This window comes from Ranitomeya imitator, chromosome 6 (assembly GCF_032444005.1).
Source record: "Ranitomeya imitator isolate aRanImi1 chromosome 6, aRanImi1.pri, whole genome shotgun sequence".
NCBI classification, from domain to species: Eukaryota; Metazoa; Chordata; class Amphibia; order Anura; family Dendrobatidae; genus Ranitomeya; species Ranitomeya imitator.
Window position 1 is genome coordinate 116,270,322 of NC_091287.1, and position 15,066 is coordinate 116,285,387.

Here is a 15,066-nt window from a genome sequence, read left to right on the forward strand (position 1 = left end):
GAAAATTTTGAAAATTTTGCAATTTTCCAACTTTGAATTTTTATGCCCTTAAATCACAGAGATATGTCACACAAAATACTTAATAAGTAACATTTCCCACATGTCTACTTTACATCAGTACAATTTTGGAACCAAATTTTTTTTTGTTAGGGAGTTATAAGGGTTAAAATTGACCAGCAATTTCTCATTTTTACAACACCATTTTTTTTAGAGACCACATTTCATTTGAAGTCATTTTGAGGGGTCTATATGATAGAAAATAACCAAGCGTGACACCATTCTAAAAACTGCACCCCTCAAGGTGCTCAAAACCACATTAAAGAAGTTTATTAACCCTTCAGGTGTTTCACAGGAATTTTTGGAATGTTTAAATAAAAATGAACATTTAACTTTTTTTCACAAAGAAAACTTCAGCTCCAATTTGTTTTATTTTACCTAGGGTAACAGGAGAAAATGGATCCCAAAAGTTGTTGTACAATTTGTCCTGAGTAAGCCAATACCCCATGGGTCGCCATGTTGCGTTTGGAGAGTCACTGATGTGCCCAAACATTAAAACCCCCCACAAGTGACATCATTTTGGAAAGTAGACCCCCTAAGAAACTTATCTAGATGTGTGGTGAGCACTTTGACCCACCAAGTGCTTCATAGAAGTTTATAATGCGAACCGTAAAAATAAAAATCATATTTTTTTCAAAAATTATTTTTTGCCACCACTTTTTTATTTTCCCTAGGGTATGAGAAGAAATTGGATGTTAAAAGTTGTTGTGCAATTTCTCCTGAGAATGCTGATACCCCATATGTGGGAGTAAACCCCTGTTTGGGCCATTTGGAATGCAGACTTAGATGGATTGGTCTGCAAGCTTCACGTTGCATTTGCAGAGCCCCTAATGTACCTAAACAGTAGAAACTCTCCACAAGTGACCCCATATTGGAAACTAGACCGCCCAAGGAACTTATCTAGATGTGTTGAGAGAACTTTGAACCCCCAAGTGTTTCACTACAGTTTATAATGCAGAGCCGTGAAAATAAAAAATCATTTTTTCCACAAAATGGTAATTTAGCCGCAAAATTTTTATTTTCCCAAGGGTAACAGGAGAAATTGGACCCCAATAGTTGTTGTCAAATTTGTCCTGAGTACGCTGATACCCCATATGTTGAGGTAAACCCCTGTTTGGGCGCACGGGAGAGTTCGGAAGGGTAGGAGCACTGTTTAACTTTTTCAGAATTGGCTGGAATTGAGATAGGGCACCATGTCGCGTTTTGAGAGCCCCTGATGTGCCTAAACAGTGGAAACACCCAATTCTAACTGAAACCCTAACCCTAGCCCCAACCCTAACCCTAACCCTAGCCCCAACCCAAGACCCAAGCCCTAACCCTAGCCCCAAACCTAGCCGTAACCCTAGCCCTAACCCTAGCCCCAACCCAAGACCCAAGCCCTAACCCTAGCCCCAAACCTAGCCGTAACCCTAGCCCTAACCCTAACCATAGCCCTAACCCTAACCTAGCCCTAACCCTAACTCTAGCCCAAACTCTAGCCCTAACCCTAGCCCTAGCCCTAACCCTAGCCTTAACCCTACCCCTAACCCTAGCCCTAACCCTAGCTCTAACTCTAGCCCTAACCCTAGCCCTAATCGTAACCCTAGCCCTAATCCTAACCCTAGCCCTAAACCTAGCCCTAACTCTAGCCCTAACCCTAACCCTATCCCTAGCCCTAACCCTAATGGGAAAATGGAAATAAATACATTTTTCTAATTTTATTATTTTTTCCCCTAACGAAGGAGATGACGAAGGGGGGTTTTGTTTACTATTTACGTTTTTTTAGCGGATTATTATGATTGACAACCGTCACAGACTAAAAGACGCATTTTATTGCAAGAAATACTTTTTGCGTCTCCACATTATGAGAGCTATAATTTTTCCATATTTTAGTCCACATAGTCATTTGAGGTCTTATTTTTGGTGGGACAAATTGCCATTTTTATTGGTAACATTTTTGGGCACGTGACATTTTTTGATCGCTTTTTATTCCAATGTTTGTGAGGCAGGATGACCAAAAACCAGTTACTCATGAATTGAGGGGGGGGGGGGGGGGGCGTTTATACCGTTTAACGTTTGGTAAACTTGATAAAGCAGTTTTATTGTTCGAGTCACTATGATTACAGCGATACCTCATTTATATCTTTTTTTATGTTTTGGTGCTTTTATATGATAAAAACTATTTTATAGAAAAAATAATTATTTTTGCATCGCTGTATTCTGAGGACTATAAGTTTTTTATTTTTTCGCTGATGATGCTGTATGGAGGCTCATTTTTTGCGGGACAAGATGACGTTTTCAGCGGTACCATAATTATTTGTATCTGCCTTTTAGATCGCGTGTTATTCTACTTTTTGTTCGGCGGTATGATAATAAAGTGTTGCTTTTTGCCTCGTTTTTTTTACCGCGTTTACTGAAGGGGTTAACTAGCGGGACAGTTTTATAGGTGGGTTCGTTACGGACGCGGTGATACTAAATATGTGTACTTTTATTGTTGTTTAATTATTGTTTAGATAAAGAAATGTATTTATGGGAACAATATTTTTTATTTAGGGATTTTTTTTTTTTACACATGTGAATATTTTTTTTTAACTTTATAACGTTGTCCCAGGGGAGGGCATCATGTTATAGGGTCAGATCGCTGATCTGACACTTTGCAGAGCACTGTGTCAGATCAGCGATCTGACATGCAGGGCTGCAGGCTTACCAGCGCTTGCTCTGAGCAGGCACTGGTAAGCCACCTCCCTGCAGGACCTGGCTGTAGCCCCGTGGCCATTTTGGATCCGGGGCCTGCAAGGAGGAGACGCTCGGTACAAGGTGAGCACATCGCCTTGTACCGAGGGTCTCAGGGATGCATGCAGGGACCCCCTCCCTGCGCGATGCTTCCCTGTTCCGCCGGAAAGCTGCGATCATGTTTGATCACAGTGTTCCAGGGGTTAATATGCCGGGGGCGGTCCGTGACCGCTCCTGTCACATAGTGCCGGATGTCAGCTGCGATAGTCAGCTGACACCCGGCCGCAATCGGCCGCGTTCCCCCCGTGAGCGCGGTCGATCGCATATGACGTACTATTCCATCACTGGGAATTAAGTCCCAGGTCACCTCGACGGGATAGTACGTCATATGGGATTAAGGGGTTAAATGCTAATTAAAGAACAGATCTCTTTACGTAGTTGTTAGATTAATATCCTAGGTTAAACTATTTACTGTACTGTAGTGAACATAAAGTAACATAATAGAAGTAACTAGAAAAGAAAAGCAGAATAGAAAGAGAAAAAAAAATCATTATTTTACTATAATTGTAATCAGTAGGTAGCCAAGAGACTAAAAATGGTAAAAATAATAAAGAACATTGGTCAAACCACTGATGATTTTGATTCCTTTGTACTGTACTTACTTGCATTCATCCTTATTTACCACATGGGGGAGTCACAAACTTAATAAGCCCAAAACAATTACTAATTTTTAGTTCAGTGTTGTTGTTTTGTACACATTATTTTTTAGATAAAAAGTTAACAGATCCAAACACACTTTATCTGCAAAGAACTGCTTAATGCCTACCTGGTTCAGAATCTGCCAGTATTCTGGTCCCTTATCCATCTTTCTTAAACTTGGTGGAATGTACCAAAAACAGATATTTGCATATTGTGGCTAAAAAGAACAAACAGAAAAATACAAGTTAGTAAAAGAATGTACTTTACAAAAACAAAAAAATTATGCAGCAACAATGTCTACACATCTCACATCTATTTATTTGCTTAGGCACATCTTCACTGTATATTTATTTTTCTTAGAATCTCACTTTCTCATTAGAAACAGGGGCGTATCTATAGGTGCAGGGGTTGAAATCGCACCTGGCCTCGGAGCCTAGCGGCCCCAAAAGATCCATTTGGTCCATATGAAAAGACTATTAAAGGGAACCTGTCACCCCGTTTTTTGAGATTGAGCTATAAATACTGTTAAATAGGGCCTGCGCTGTGTGTTCCTATAGTGTATGTAGTGTACCCCGATTCCCCATGTATGCTGAGAAATAACTTACCAAAGTCGCCGTTTTCGCCTGTCAATCAGGCTGGTCAGGTCGGGAGGGCGTGGTGACATCGGTGGTTCTTCCTCAGCTTTACGTTGGTGGCGTAGTGGCGTAGTGGTGAACAAGCAGCGCGCGATCTGCGCTGTAATCCCTTGCATCGGTGGGGGCGGCCATCTTCCTGGGGCCGCGCGTGCGCAGATCGAGTGCTCTGATGCACGGGGCTTCAGGAAAATGGCCGCGGGATGCCGCGCGTGCGCATTAGAGATCGCGGCGGCCATTTTCCCAAAGCCGAGATGCAAACTCGGCTTTGGGAAAATGGCCGCCGCGATCTCTAATGCGCACGCGCGGCATCCCAAGGCCATTTTCCTGAAGCCCCGTGCATCAGAGCACTCGATCTGCGCACGCGCGGCCCCAGGAAGATGGCCGCCCCCACCGATGCAAGGGATTACAGCGCAGATCGCGCGCTGCTTGTTCACCACTACGCCACTACGCCACCAACGTAAAGCTGAGGAAGAACCAGCGATGTCACCACGCCCTCCCGACCTGACCAGCCTGATTGACAGGCGAAAACGGCGACTTTGGTAAGTTATTTCTCAGCATACATAGGGAATCGGGGTACACTACATACACTATAGGAACACACAGCGCAGGCCCTATTTAACAGTATTTATAGCTCAATCTCAAAAAACGGGGGTGACAGGTTCCCTTTAATAATAAAGACCTGCAACAGTTGGGGTCCCTGTTGGTGATTTTGCATTGGGGCCCTCGAGCTGCAAGTTGCATCACTACTTAGAAATTTCTCTTCTCATTTATAGCCTTTATATCTGCAACTAGAATAAATACAATATGTATATATTATATATATTCTAATATATACCGTATATAAATGTATATAGTATATATATAATGTATACGTTCTAGTTGCAGACGTAAAGAACCTGAGTGCACATACTGTATGTATACACAAAACACACACACATATATATATATATACCGTATATACTCGAGTATAAGCCGATATTTTCAGCCCATTTTTTTAAAAGTGTCGGGGCCTGAGCAACGGAGAGGTGAGTATGTGATTTTTTATTTTTTATCGCAGCAACAGCAAATGGGGCAAGTGTCTGTATGGAGCATCTTATGGAGCCATAACGCTTGTGCAGCACTATATAGGGAAAATATCTTTATGGAGCATCTTATGGGGCCATAATTAACGTTGGTGGAGAATTATATGGTGCAAGTGTCTGTATGGAGTATCCTATGGGGCCATAATCAAGGTTTGTGCAGCACTATATGGGGCAAATATCTTTATGGAGCATCTTATGGGGCCATAATCAACATTTGTGCAGCATTATATTGGGTAAATGTGTCTATGGAGCATCTTATGGGGCCATTATTAACCTTTATGCAGGATTATATGGGTCAATTAAGAAGAAATATGCACAGGGTGAGGTACATGCGGTAATAATAAGTGTAGACCATATATAGGAATAGAAGTAACATATAACCGCTATCACCACGTGAAGTACTGAGGTGTACTATTATGGACAGCCGGATAAAATCAATAAAGACAAAAAAGTGAGCACCACTGACCGACCAGAAAGTCCAAAAATACAGATTTATTAAGTCATAATCATAAAATACAGAAAGCATAAGCACAGGAAAATTATAGGTAATTAAAACTATATAAAATGCATCAAGTATATTTTACCCATAAAAACTGAAAAAAGGACGCAATCAGGAGAATAATGTATGTAAATACAGAGAAAGTATCAAAACAGCAGTAAGAGTCACAGCAAATAAAGAATGTCCCCAAAAAGAAGCTGCTGCTGACATTGAATTAAATCCTCAAACAAACTGTAGGTACTCCATAGTAATCCATGGTAGTGCCACAAAAAAATGTGACAGTGAAACAATATAAATTACAATGTGTAACATTAATCATATAGTGGACCAGGTATAAGTGCAAGAAACGTGCATACAAAAACCAATCAAAGGCTCAAATTAAATAGTTGCAAGTGAAGGCACAATCAGGATGCACTATCAGGTTTGAGCAACCGCAGTAGGTGGATATTTAAGCACTTAAATGTGGACCTAACAAAGGGCCGTGAAGCAACTATGCAGAGAAGTCAGGGAATAGATATAGTTAAAGTAAGATCAGTAGTAACGTGTAACTTACTTACTGTCACAAAGTAGAGCCCTGACTCCTGAATGGCGTCCTCCCAAACGCGCGTTTCAGCACCCCCTGACGAAGGCAAAGTGCCGAAATGCACGTTTGAACTTTCTGGTCGGTCAGTGGTGGTCCGTTTTTAGGATTATATGGGGCATATTTTAATATGGAGCATCTTATGGGGCCATCATAAACTTTATGGAGCATTATATGGGGCTCCTGATTCAATTAGGATATTCAAAAACACTTAACCTACTGATGTCTCACTTAATTTTACTTTTATTGGTATCTATTTTTACTTTTGACATTTACCGGTAGCTGCTGCATTTCCCACCCTAGGCTTATGCTCGAGTCATTAAGTTTTCCCAGTTTTTTGTGGCAAAGTTAGGGGGTCGGCTTATACTCGAGTATATACGTTTTATTTCTTCTGTATATAGTATATACCTGTATGTCATCTCCTCCTATAACATTACCTGTCACTCTTCACCTATGAATAAACTGTTTTCACTTGAAGCAAACCCTTTCTGGTCAAAGAGTGCAGTGATTTTTTACTTTCTACACCTGTATGTCATCTCCCCTGTATATAGTATATACCTGCTGTATGTCATCTCCTCCTCTATATACCTATGTGTTATCTCCTCTTTTATATAGTATATACCTGTTTGTCATCTCCTCCTGTATATAGTATATACGTGTGTCATCTCCTCCTGTATATATTATATACATGTGTCATCTCCTCCTGTATATAGTATATACCTGCATGTCATCTCCTCCTATATATAATATATACCTGTATATCATCTCCTCCTGTATATACTATATACCTGTGTGTCATCTGCTCCTGTATATAGTATATACCTGTGTGTCATCTCCCCTGTATATAGTATGTACCTGTATGTCATCTCCTCCTGTATATAGTATATACGTGCGTCATCTCCTTCTGTATATAGTATATACCTGTATGTCATCTCCTATATATATATATTTATATATACCTGTATGTCATCTCCTCCTGTATATAGTATATACCTGTGTCATCTCCCCTGTATATAGTATATACCTGTAAGTCATCTCCTCCTGTATATAGTATATACCTGTAAGTCATCTTTCCTGTATATAGTATATACCTGTAAGTCATCTCCTCCTATATATAGTATATAGCTGTATGTCACCTCCTCCTGTATATAGTATATACCTGTGTGTCATCTCCCATATATATAGTATATACCTGTGTGTCATCTGCTCCTGTACATAGTATATATCTGTGTGTCATCTCCTCCTGTATTAGACCTCGTTCACATGTTATTTGGTCAGTATTTTTACCTCAGTATTTGTAAGCTAAATTGGCAGCCTGATAAATACCCAGCCAACATGAATCCCTCCCCCCTGGCAGTATATATTAGCTCACACATACACATAATAGATGGGTCATGTGACTGACAGCTGCCGTATTTCCTATATGGTACATTTGTTGCTCTTGTAGTTTGTCTGCTTATTAATCAGATTTTTATTTTTGAAGGATAATACCAGACTTGTGTGTGTTTTAGGGCGAGTTTCATGTGTCAAGTTGTGTGTGTTAAGTTGCATGTGGCGACATGCATGTAGCGACTTTTGTGAGATGAGTTTTGTGTGGCGACATGCGTGTAGCAACTTTTTGTGTGTCGAGTTGCATGTGACAGGTTAGTGTAGCAAGTTGTGTGCAGCAAGTTTTGCGCATGGCGAGTTCGCACGTGTCGAGTTTTATGTGTGGTGCGTTTTGAGTATGTGCAAGTTTTGTGTGAGGCAACTTTTGTATGTTTTGCAACTTTTGTGCATGTGGCAATTTTTCCGCGTGTGCAAGTTTTGCTTGTGGCGAGTTTTGCGTGAGCCTAGTTTTGCATGTGGCGAATTTTGTGCGTAGCGAGTTTTGAGGGGCGACTTTGTGTTTCGACTTTTATGTGGTGAGGTTGGTGTATGTGTGGTGAAATGTGTACTGAGGGTGGTATATGTGTTCAAGCACGTGGTAGTGTGTGGCGCAGTTTGTGTGTGTGTTCATATCCCCGTGTGTGGTGAATATGCCATGTCGGGGCCCCACCTTAGCAACTGTACTGTATATACTCTTTGACGCCATCGCTCTCATTCTTTAAGTTCCCCTTGTTCATATCTGGCAGCTGTCAATTTGCCTCCAACACGTTTCCTTTCACTTCTTCCCCATTATGTAGATAGGGGAAAAATTGTTTGGTGAATTGGAAAGTGTGGGGATAAAATTTCGCCTCACAACATAGCCTATGACGCTCTCGGGGTCCAGACGTGTGACTGTGCAAAATTTTGTGGCTGTAACTGCGACGGTGCAGATGCCAAACACATTTTCATAGGTCCTAAGCACTACTGGGAACACCCAACAAGACTAGACATATAACAGATACTCTTTAACTTTATGTTTTAGGCATCACAAAGTAGCCCTTCTCAAAGTTGCGCCTATCTCGAAGATCAGTTTTCTGTTTTCAACACATAGGCTTCAACAACTGAATGATTGCTGCCTAATACATCACACTCCTATACAGCTGTCAATGTAATAACTAACTATTTAATATTATTCACATCACCTAAAAATTGTTTTAGGGTATGACCCCACACTGTGGCTGCCTCATGTAACCAAGAGCTAATCAAATATATCGTGATGAAAGAGTATACAAACCTGTAGTACCAAAGAGGTGCTATTGGGGAATTTGTGTTCTCACCCCCACTCGCAGACACGGTGTTTTCCTTAGGGTGGTTTCACATATGCCATTTTTTTGTGTGATTTTGCGGTAAAAAACGCAAAAAAAGCATGCGTATTTTCCCATACTTAACATTAAAAACGCATGCTTTTTTTGCATGCGTTTTGACGCGTTTTTGCAACGCATACGTTTTTATCTGCATGCGTTTTGTTGCAGAAATGCAACATGTAGTAATTTTAGCGGCTTTTTTTGCCGCAAAAAAACGCATGCGTTTTTTCGCAGCAAAAAAACGTATTGATGTCTATGTAAACACATGCGTTTTTAAGCACATGCATTTGCATGCATTTTAAAACGCATGCATTTTTATAGAAAAACACAAGAATACACACTTATAAGCCACCCCCCAACCCTAACCCTAACCCTAAAACACAAACTCTAACACAAACTCTAACACAAACTCTAACACAAACCCTAACATAAACCCTAAACCTAACCCTAACCCTAACCCTAGGGATCCTATCCCTAACCCTAACACAAACCCTAACCCTAACCCTAAAACACAAACTCTAACCCAAACTGTAACACAAACTCTAACACAAACTGTAACACAAACTGTAACACAAACTCTAACACAAGCTGTAACACAAACTGTAACACAAACTCTAACACAAACCCTAACCCTAACCCTAGGGATCCTAACCCTAACCCTAATCCTAACCCTAACCTTAACCCTAAAACACAAACTCTAACCCAAACTCTAACCCAAACTCTAACACAAACTCTAACACAAACTCTAACACAAACTGTAACACAAACTCTAACACAAACCCTAACCCTAACCCTAACCCTAGGAATCCTAACCCTAACCCTAACACAAACCCTAACCCTAACCCTAAAACAGAAACTCTAACCCAAACTCTAACACAAACTTTAACACAAACTGTAACACAAACTGTAACACAAACCCTAACACAAACCCTAACCCTAACCCTAACCCTAGCCCAAACCCTAACCCTAGCCCTAACCCTAACCCTAGGGATCCTAACCCTAACCCTAGGGTTAGGGTTAGGATCCCTAGGGTTAGGGTTACGGTTAGGGTTAGGGTTTGTGTTAGGGTTAGGGTTAGGATCCCTAGGGTTAGGGTTTGGGTTAGGGTTAGGGTTAGGATCCCTAGGGTTTGGGTTAGGGTTTGTGTTAGGATTAGGGTTAGGGTTAGGATTCCTAGGGTTAGGGTTAGGGTTACAGTTTGTGTTAGGGTTAGGATCCCTAGGGTTAGAGTTAGGGTTAGGGTTAGGGTTAGAGTTTGGGTTAGGGTTTGTGTTAGGGTTTGTGTTAGGGTTTGTGTTAGAGTTTGTTTTACAGTTTGGGTTGGGGTTAGAGTTTGTGTTTTAGGGTTAGGGTTAGGGTTAGAGTTTGTGTTAGGGTTAGGGTTAGGGTTAGGATTAATAGGGTTAGGGTTAGAGTTTGTGTTAGGGTTAGGATCCCTAGGGTTAGGGTTAGAGTTTGTGTTAGGGTTTGTGTTAGGGTTTGTGTTAGAGTTTGTTTTATAGTTTGGGTTAGGGTTAGGATCCTTAGGGTTAGGGTTAGGGTTAGGGTTTGTGTTAGGGTTAGGGTTAGGTTTAGGATTCCTAGGGTTAGGGTTAGGGTGAGAGTTTGTGTTAGGGTTAGGATCCCTAGGGTTAGGGTTAGGGTTTGTGTTAGGGTTTGTGTTAGGGTTTGTGTTAGGGTTTGTGTTAGGGTTTGTGTTAGGGTTTGTTTTACAGTTTGGGTTAGAGTTTGGGTTAGGGTTAGAGTTTGTGTTTTAGGGTTAGGATTAGGGTAAGAGTTTGTGTTACGGTTAGGGTTAGGATCCCTAGGGTTAGGGTTAGGGTTAGGGTTTGTGTTAGGGTTAGGGTTAGGATCCCTAAGGTTAGGGTTAGGGTTAGGGTTTGTGTTAGGGTTAGGATCCCTAGGGTTACTAGGGATCCCAACCCTAACCCTAGGTATTTATGTTTATAGTGGGTTTTCTAGTTGATTTTGATGATTGGCAGCTGTAACACACTTCTCATCATGCGTTTCAAAAATGCAAACGCAGGAAAAAACGTGTTTAAACGCGTCAAAACACGTTTAAACGCAAAAACGCATGCGTCTAAAAAACGCTGCGTTTAAACGCGTTTAAACGCATTTTTGCACCAAATGCGTTTGCGTTTAAAACGCTGCATTTTAAAACGCAAGTGTGAAACCAGCCTTAATGAGGCAGGTTGCACCGTGGGACCATAATTTAAAAACTGGTGAAGTTAATATTATTGATCATCTATGTTTTCAGAGAAGAAACTCAGTGGAAGGTCTTCAAATTCTCCTCAAAACATATAACTCCTCAAAAACTTGGAAGTTCTGCTCAATTACTGCTTCAAAAACTTTGCAAAAAGACTGTGTGTGCATCTTCCTTATTCAATAGAGTGAAAAACATTAAAGGAAAATGATAGCAAAAATTATGTCACAGAACCCATGAGAAAACCCTCCAAAAAACAAATGGTAACTAGAATCATCAGAAAAACGCTCAGGAAATAACCCCAAAAACAACACAAAAGAGAATAATGAGAAAAACATGACACATGATATCGCATATTATAGAAACATTCTGTATGAAACAAGATCAAGGAAAAACACCAAAATCCAATTCTATACTATGTATTGTAGATTTTATTAAACTAATTACATACCTCCCAGAGAAGTTCAAATCCATCTCTCTTCTTAATTTCATTAGCTAAGTATCTATGAAAGAAAAAATAAATGTAGGTTTTTTATGATAGAAAGTGACACTGAATACAATTAATGTTAAGGAATCTACATATGGTATATCTCATTGTGTTGCTAGGATGCTGCTGATTGCATTAAATATCATGTGTCACCAATGCTGAATTCCTATGCTACTTTCCCTTCTACAGTCCAGGAGTCATCTACTCATTCTGTTCTGACAGAATTGGAAGCTAAAATGTGAGCAAAGGGATTATTTCCTTTTTTCCTGTACTATATAACTAGTGTTAATTCCGCCTCTCATCCCCTTCAGACTGATTTGCATATGTTTTCCTCCATATCTTCTATTCGATATACTACATGCCAATGTGACCTTCTATCCCTATAGACTTGGATTCCTTCGGTCTTCTCCACACACTGTAGTACAGTGAACAACCTTCTTCCTTGCCTTCTGTCACATCTAACCATGAGATGAGTCACAAATGAGAGGATACATTCAAAGAAGTAAAGGACTGCTAGATATATATCAGAAACAGCAGGACAACCTGCTACGTTTCAAAGTTACATAGACTCTACAGCAACAAAATGATCAGAAGTTTTTAGAAAAGATTTTTTACAATGATTTGCATTTAGGAAGTAAATAAATAATTTAACCCCTTAAGCCCCAAGGGTGGTTTGCACGTTAATGACCGGCCAATTTTTACAACTCTGACCACTGTCCCTTTATGAGGTTATAACTCTGGAATGCTTCAACGGATCCCAGTGATTCTGACATTGTTTTCTCGTGACTTATTGTACTTCATGATAGTGGTAAAATTTCTTTGATATTACCTGCGTTAATTTGTGAAAAAAAACGGAAATTTGGCGAAAATTTTTAAAATTTTGCAATTTTCCAACTTTGAATTTTTATGCCCTTAAATCACAAAGATATGTCACACAAAATACTTAATAAGTAACACTTCCCACATGTTTATGTTACATCAGCACAATTTTGGAACTAACATTTTTTTTTGTTAGGGAGTTATAAAGGTTAAAAGTTGTCCAGCAATTTCTCATTTTTACCACACCATTTTTTTTAGGGACCACATCACATTTCAAGTCATTTTGAGGGGTCTATATGATAGAAAATAACCAAGTCTGACACCATTCTAAAAACTGCCCTCCTCAAGATGCTCAAAACCACATTCAAGAAGTTTATTAACCCTTCAGGTGTTTCACAAGAATTTTTGGAATGTTTAAAAAAGAATGGACATTTAACTTTTATTTCACAAAAAATTAATTTCTGCTCCAATTTGTTTTATTTTACCAGTGGTATCAGGGGAAAATGGACACCAAAAGTTGTTGTACAATTTGACCTGAGTACGTCGATACCCCATATGTGGGGGTAAGGAGCGCCGTTTGACTTTTCAATGCAAAATTTACTGGAATTGAGATGGGACGCCATGTTGCCTTTGGAGAGCCCCTAATGTGCCTAAACATTGAAACCCCTAATGTCACAACATTTTGGAAAGTAGACCCCTAAGGAACTTATCTAGATGTGTGGTGAGCACTTTGACCAACTAAGTGCTTCACATAAGTTTATAATGCAGAGCCGTAAAAATAAAAAATCATATTTTTTCACAAAAAAGATCTTTTCGCCCCCAATTTTTTTATTTTCCCAAGGGTAAGAGAAGAAAGAGCTTGGAAGGGAAGGCGCGCCGTTTGACTTTTCAATGCAAAATTGACTGGAATTGAGATGGGACACCATGTTGCGTTTGGAGATCCCCTGATGTGCCTAAACATTGAAACCCCCACAAGTGACACCACTTTGGAAAGTATACCCCCTAAAGAACTTATCTAGATGTGTTGTGAGAGCTTTGAATCCCCAAGTGTTTCACTACAGTTTATAACGCAGAGGCGTGAAAACAAAAATTCTTTTTTTGTTCACAAAAATTATATTTTAGCCCCCAGTTTTGTATTTTCCCAAGGGTAACAGGACAAATTGGACCCCAAAAGTTGTTGTCCAATTTGTCATGAGTAAGCTGATACCCCATATGTGGGGGAAACCACTGTTTGAGCACATGACAGAGCGTGGAAGGGAAGGAGCATCGTTTGGAATGCAGACTTAGATGGAATGGTCTGCAGGCATCACGTTGCGTCTGCAGAGCCCCTAATGTACCTAAACAGTAGAAACCCCCACAAGTGACCCCATAATGGAAACTAGACCCCCCAAGGAACTTATCTAGATGTGTGGTTAGAACTTTGAATCCCCAAGTGTTTCACTACATTTTATAAAGTAGAGCCGTGAAAATAAAAATTAATTTTTCTTCCAGGAAAAATGTTTTTTTAGCCCCCCAAATTTTTATTTTCCCAAGGATAACAAGATAAAGTAGACCCCAAAATTTGTTGTCCGATTTGTCCTGAGTACACTGATACCTCATATTTTGGAGTAAACCCCTGTTTGGGTGCACGGGAGAGCTCGGAATGGAAGGAGCACAGTTTTACTTTTTCAATGCAGAATTGGTTGGAATTGATATCGGACACCATGTCGCGTTTGGAGAGCTCTTGATGTGCATAAACAGTGGAAACTCCCATTTCTAACTGAAACCCTAACCCAAACACACTCTTAACCCTAATCCCAACTCTAACCATAACCCTAACCACACACCTAACCCATACATGCCCCTAACCCTAATCCCAACCACAACCCTAATCTCAACCACACCCCTAACTCCAACATACTGCTAACTTCAACACACCCCTAACCCTAATCCCAACCTTAACCCTAACCACACCCCTAACCCTGACACACCTCTGACCCTAATGCCAACTATAAATGTAATCCAAATTTTAACCCTAACTTTAGCCCCAACCCTAACCCCATCTTTAGCCTAAACCCTAACCCTAACTTTAGCCCCAACCCTAACTTTAGCCCCAACCCTAACTGTAGCCCATACCCCAACCCTGGCCCACACCCTAACCCTAGCCCCAACCCTAACCCTAGCCCTAACCCTAACCCTAACCCTTACCCTAACCCTAGCCCTAACCCTAGCCCCAACTCTAACCCTAGAGTCAACCTTAACCCTAGTCCCAACCCTACCTCCAACCCTAGCCCCAACCCTAACCTTAGCCCTAACCCTAGCCCTAGCCCAACCCTAACTCTAAGCCTAGCCCCAACCCTAACCATAGCCCTAACCCCAACCCTAACCCTTGCCCCAACCCTAACCCTAGCCCTAGCCCCAATCCTAACCCTATCCCAAGTGGGAAAATGGAAATAAATACTTTTTAAAATTTTATTATATTTCCTTAACTAAGGGGGTGATGAAGGGGGGTTTGATTTACTATTTATAGCGGTATTTTTAGTGGATTTTTATGATTGGCAGTTGTCACACACTAGAAGATGCGTTTTATTGAAAAAAATAGT

At 40.5% G+C, this 15,066-nt stretch overlaps 1 protein-coding gene across 1 annotated transcript in view; it reads right to left on the minus strand.

Annotated features, from left to right (window-relative positions):
- Window positions 1–15,066, minus strand: part of GADL1 (glutamate decarboxylase like 1) — a 462,065-nt gene that overhangs the window by 84,410 nt on the left and 362,589 nt on the right. The window contains exons 13-14 of the mRNA XM_069730021.1: window positions 11,630–11,681; window positions 3,596–3,685 (exon numbers count right to left, since the gene is read on the minus strand). Of these exons, the coding sequence (XP_069586122.1) occupies window positions 3,596–3,685; window positions 11,630–11,681 (142 nt within the window). The remainder of the gene's footprint in view (window positions 1–3,595; window positions 3,686–11,629; window positions 11,682–15,066) is intronic.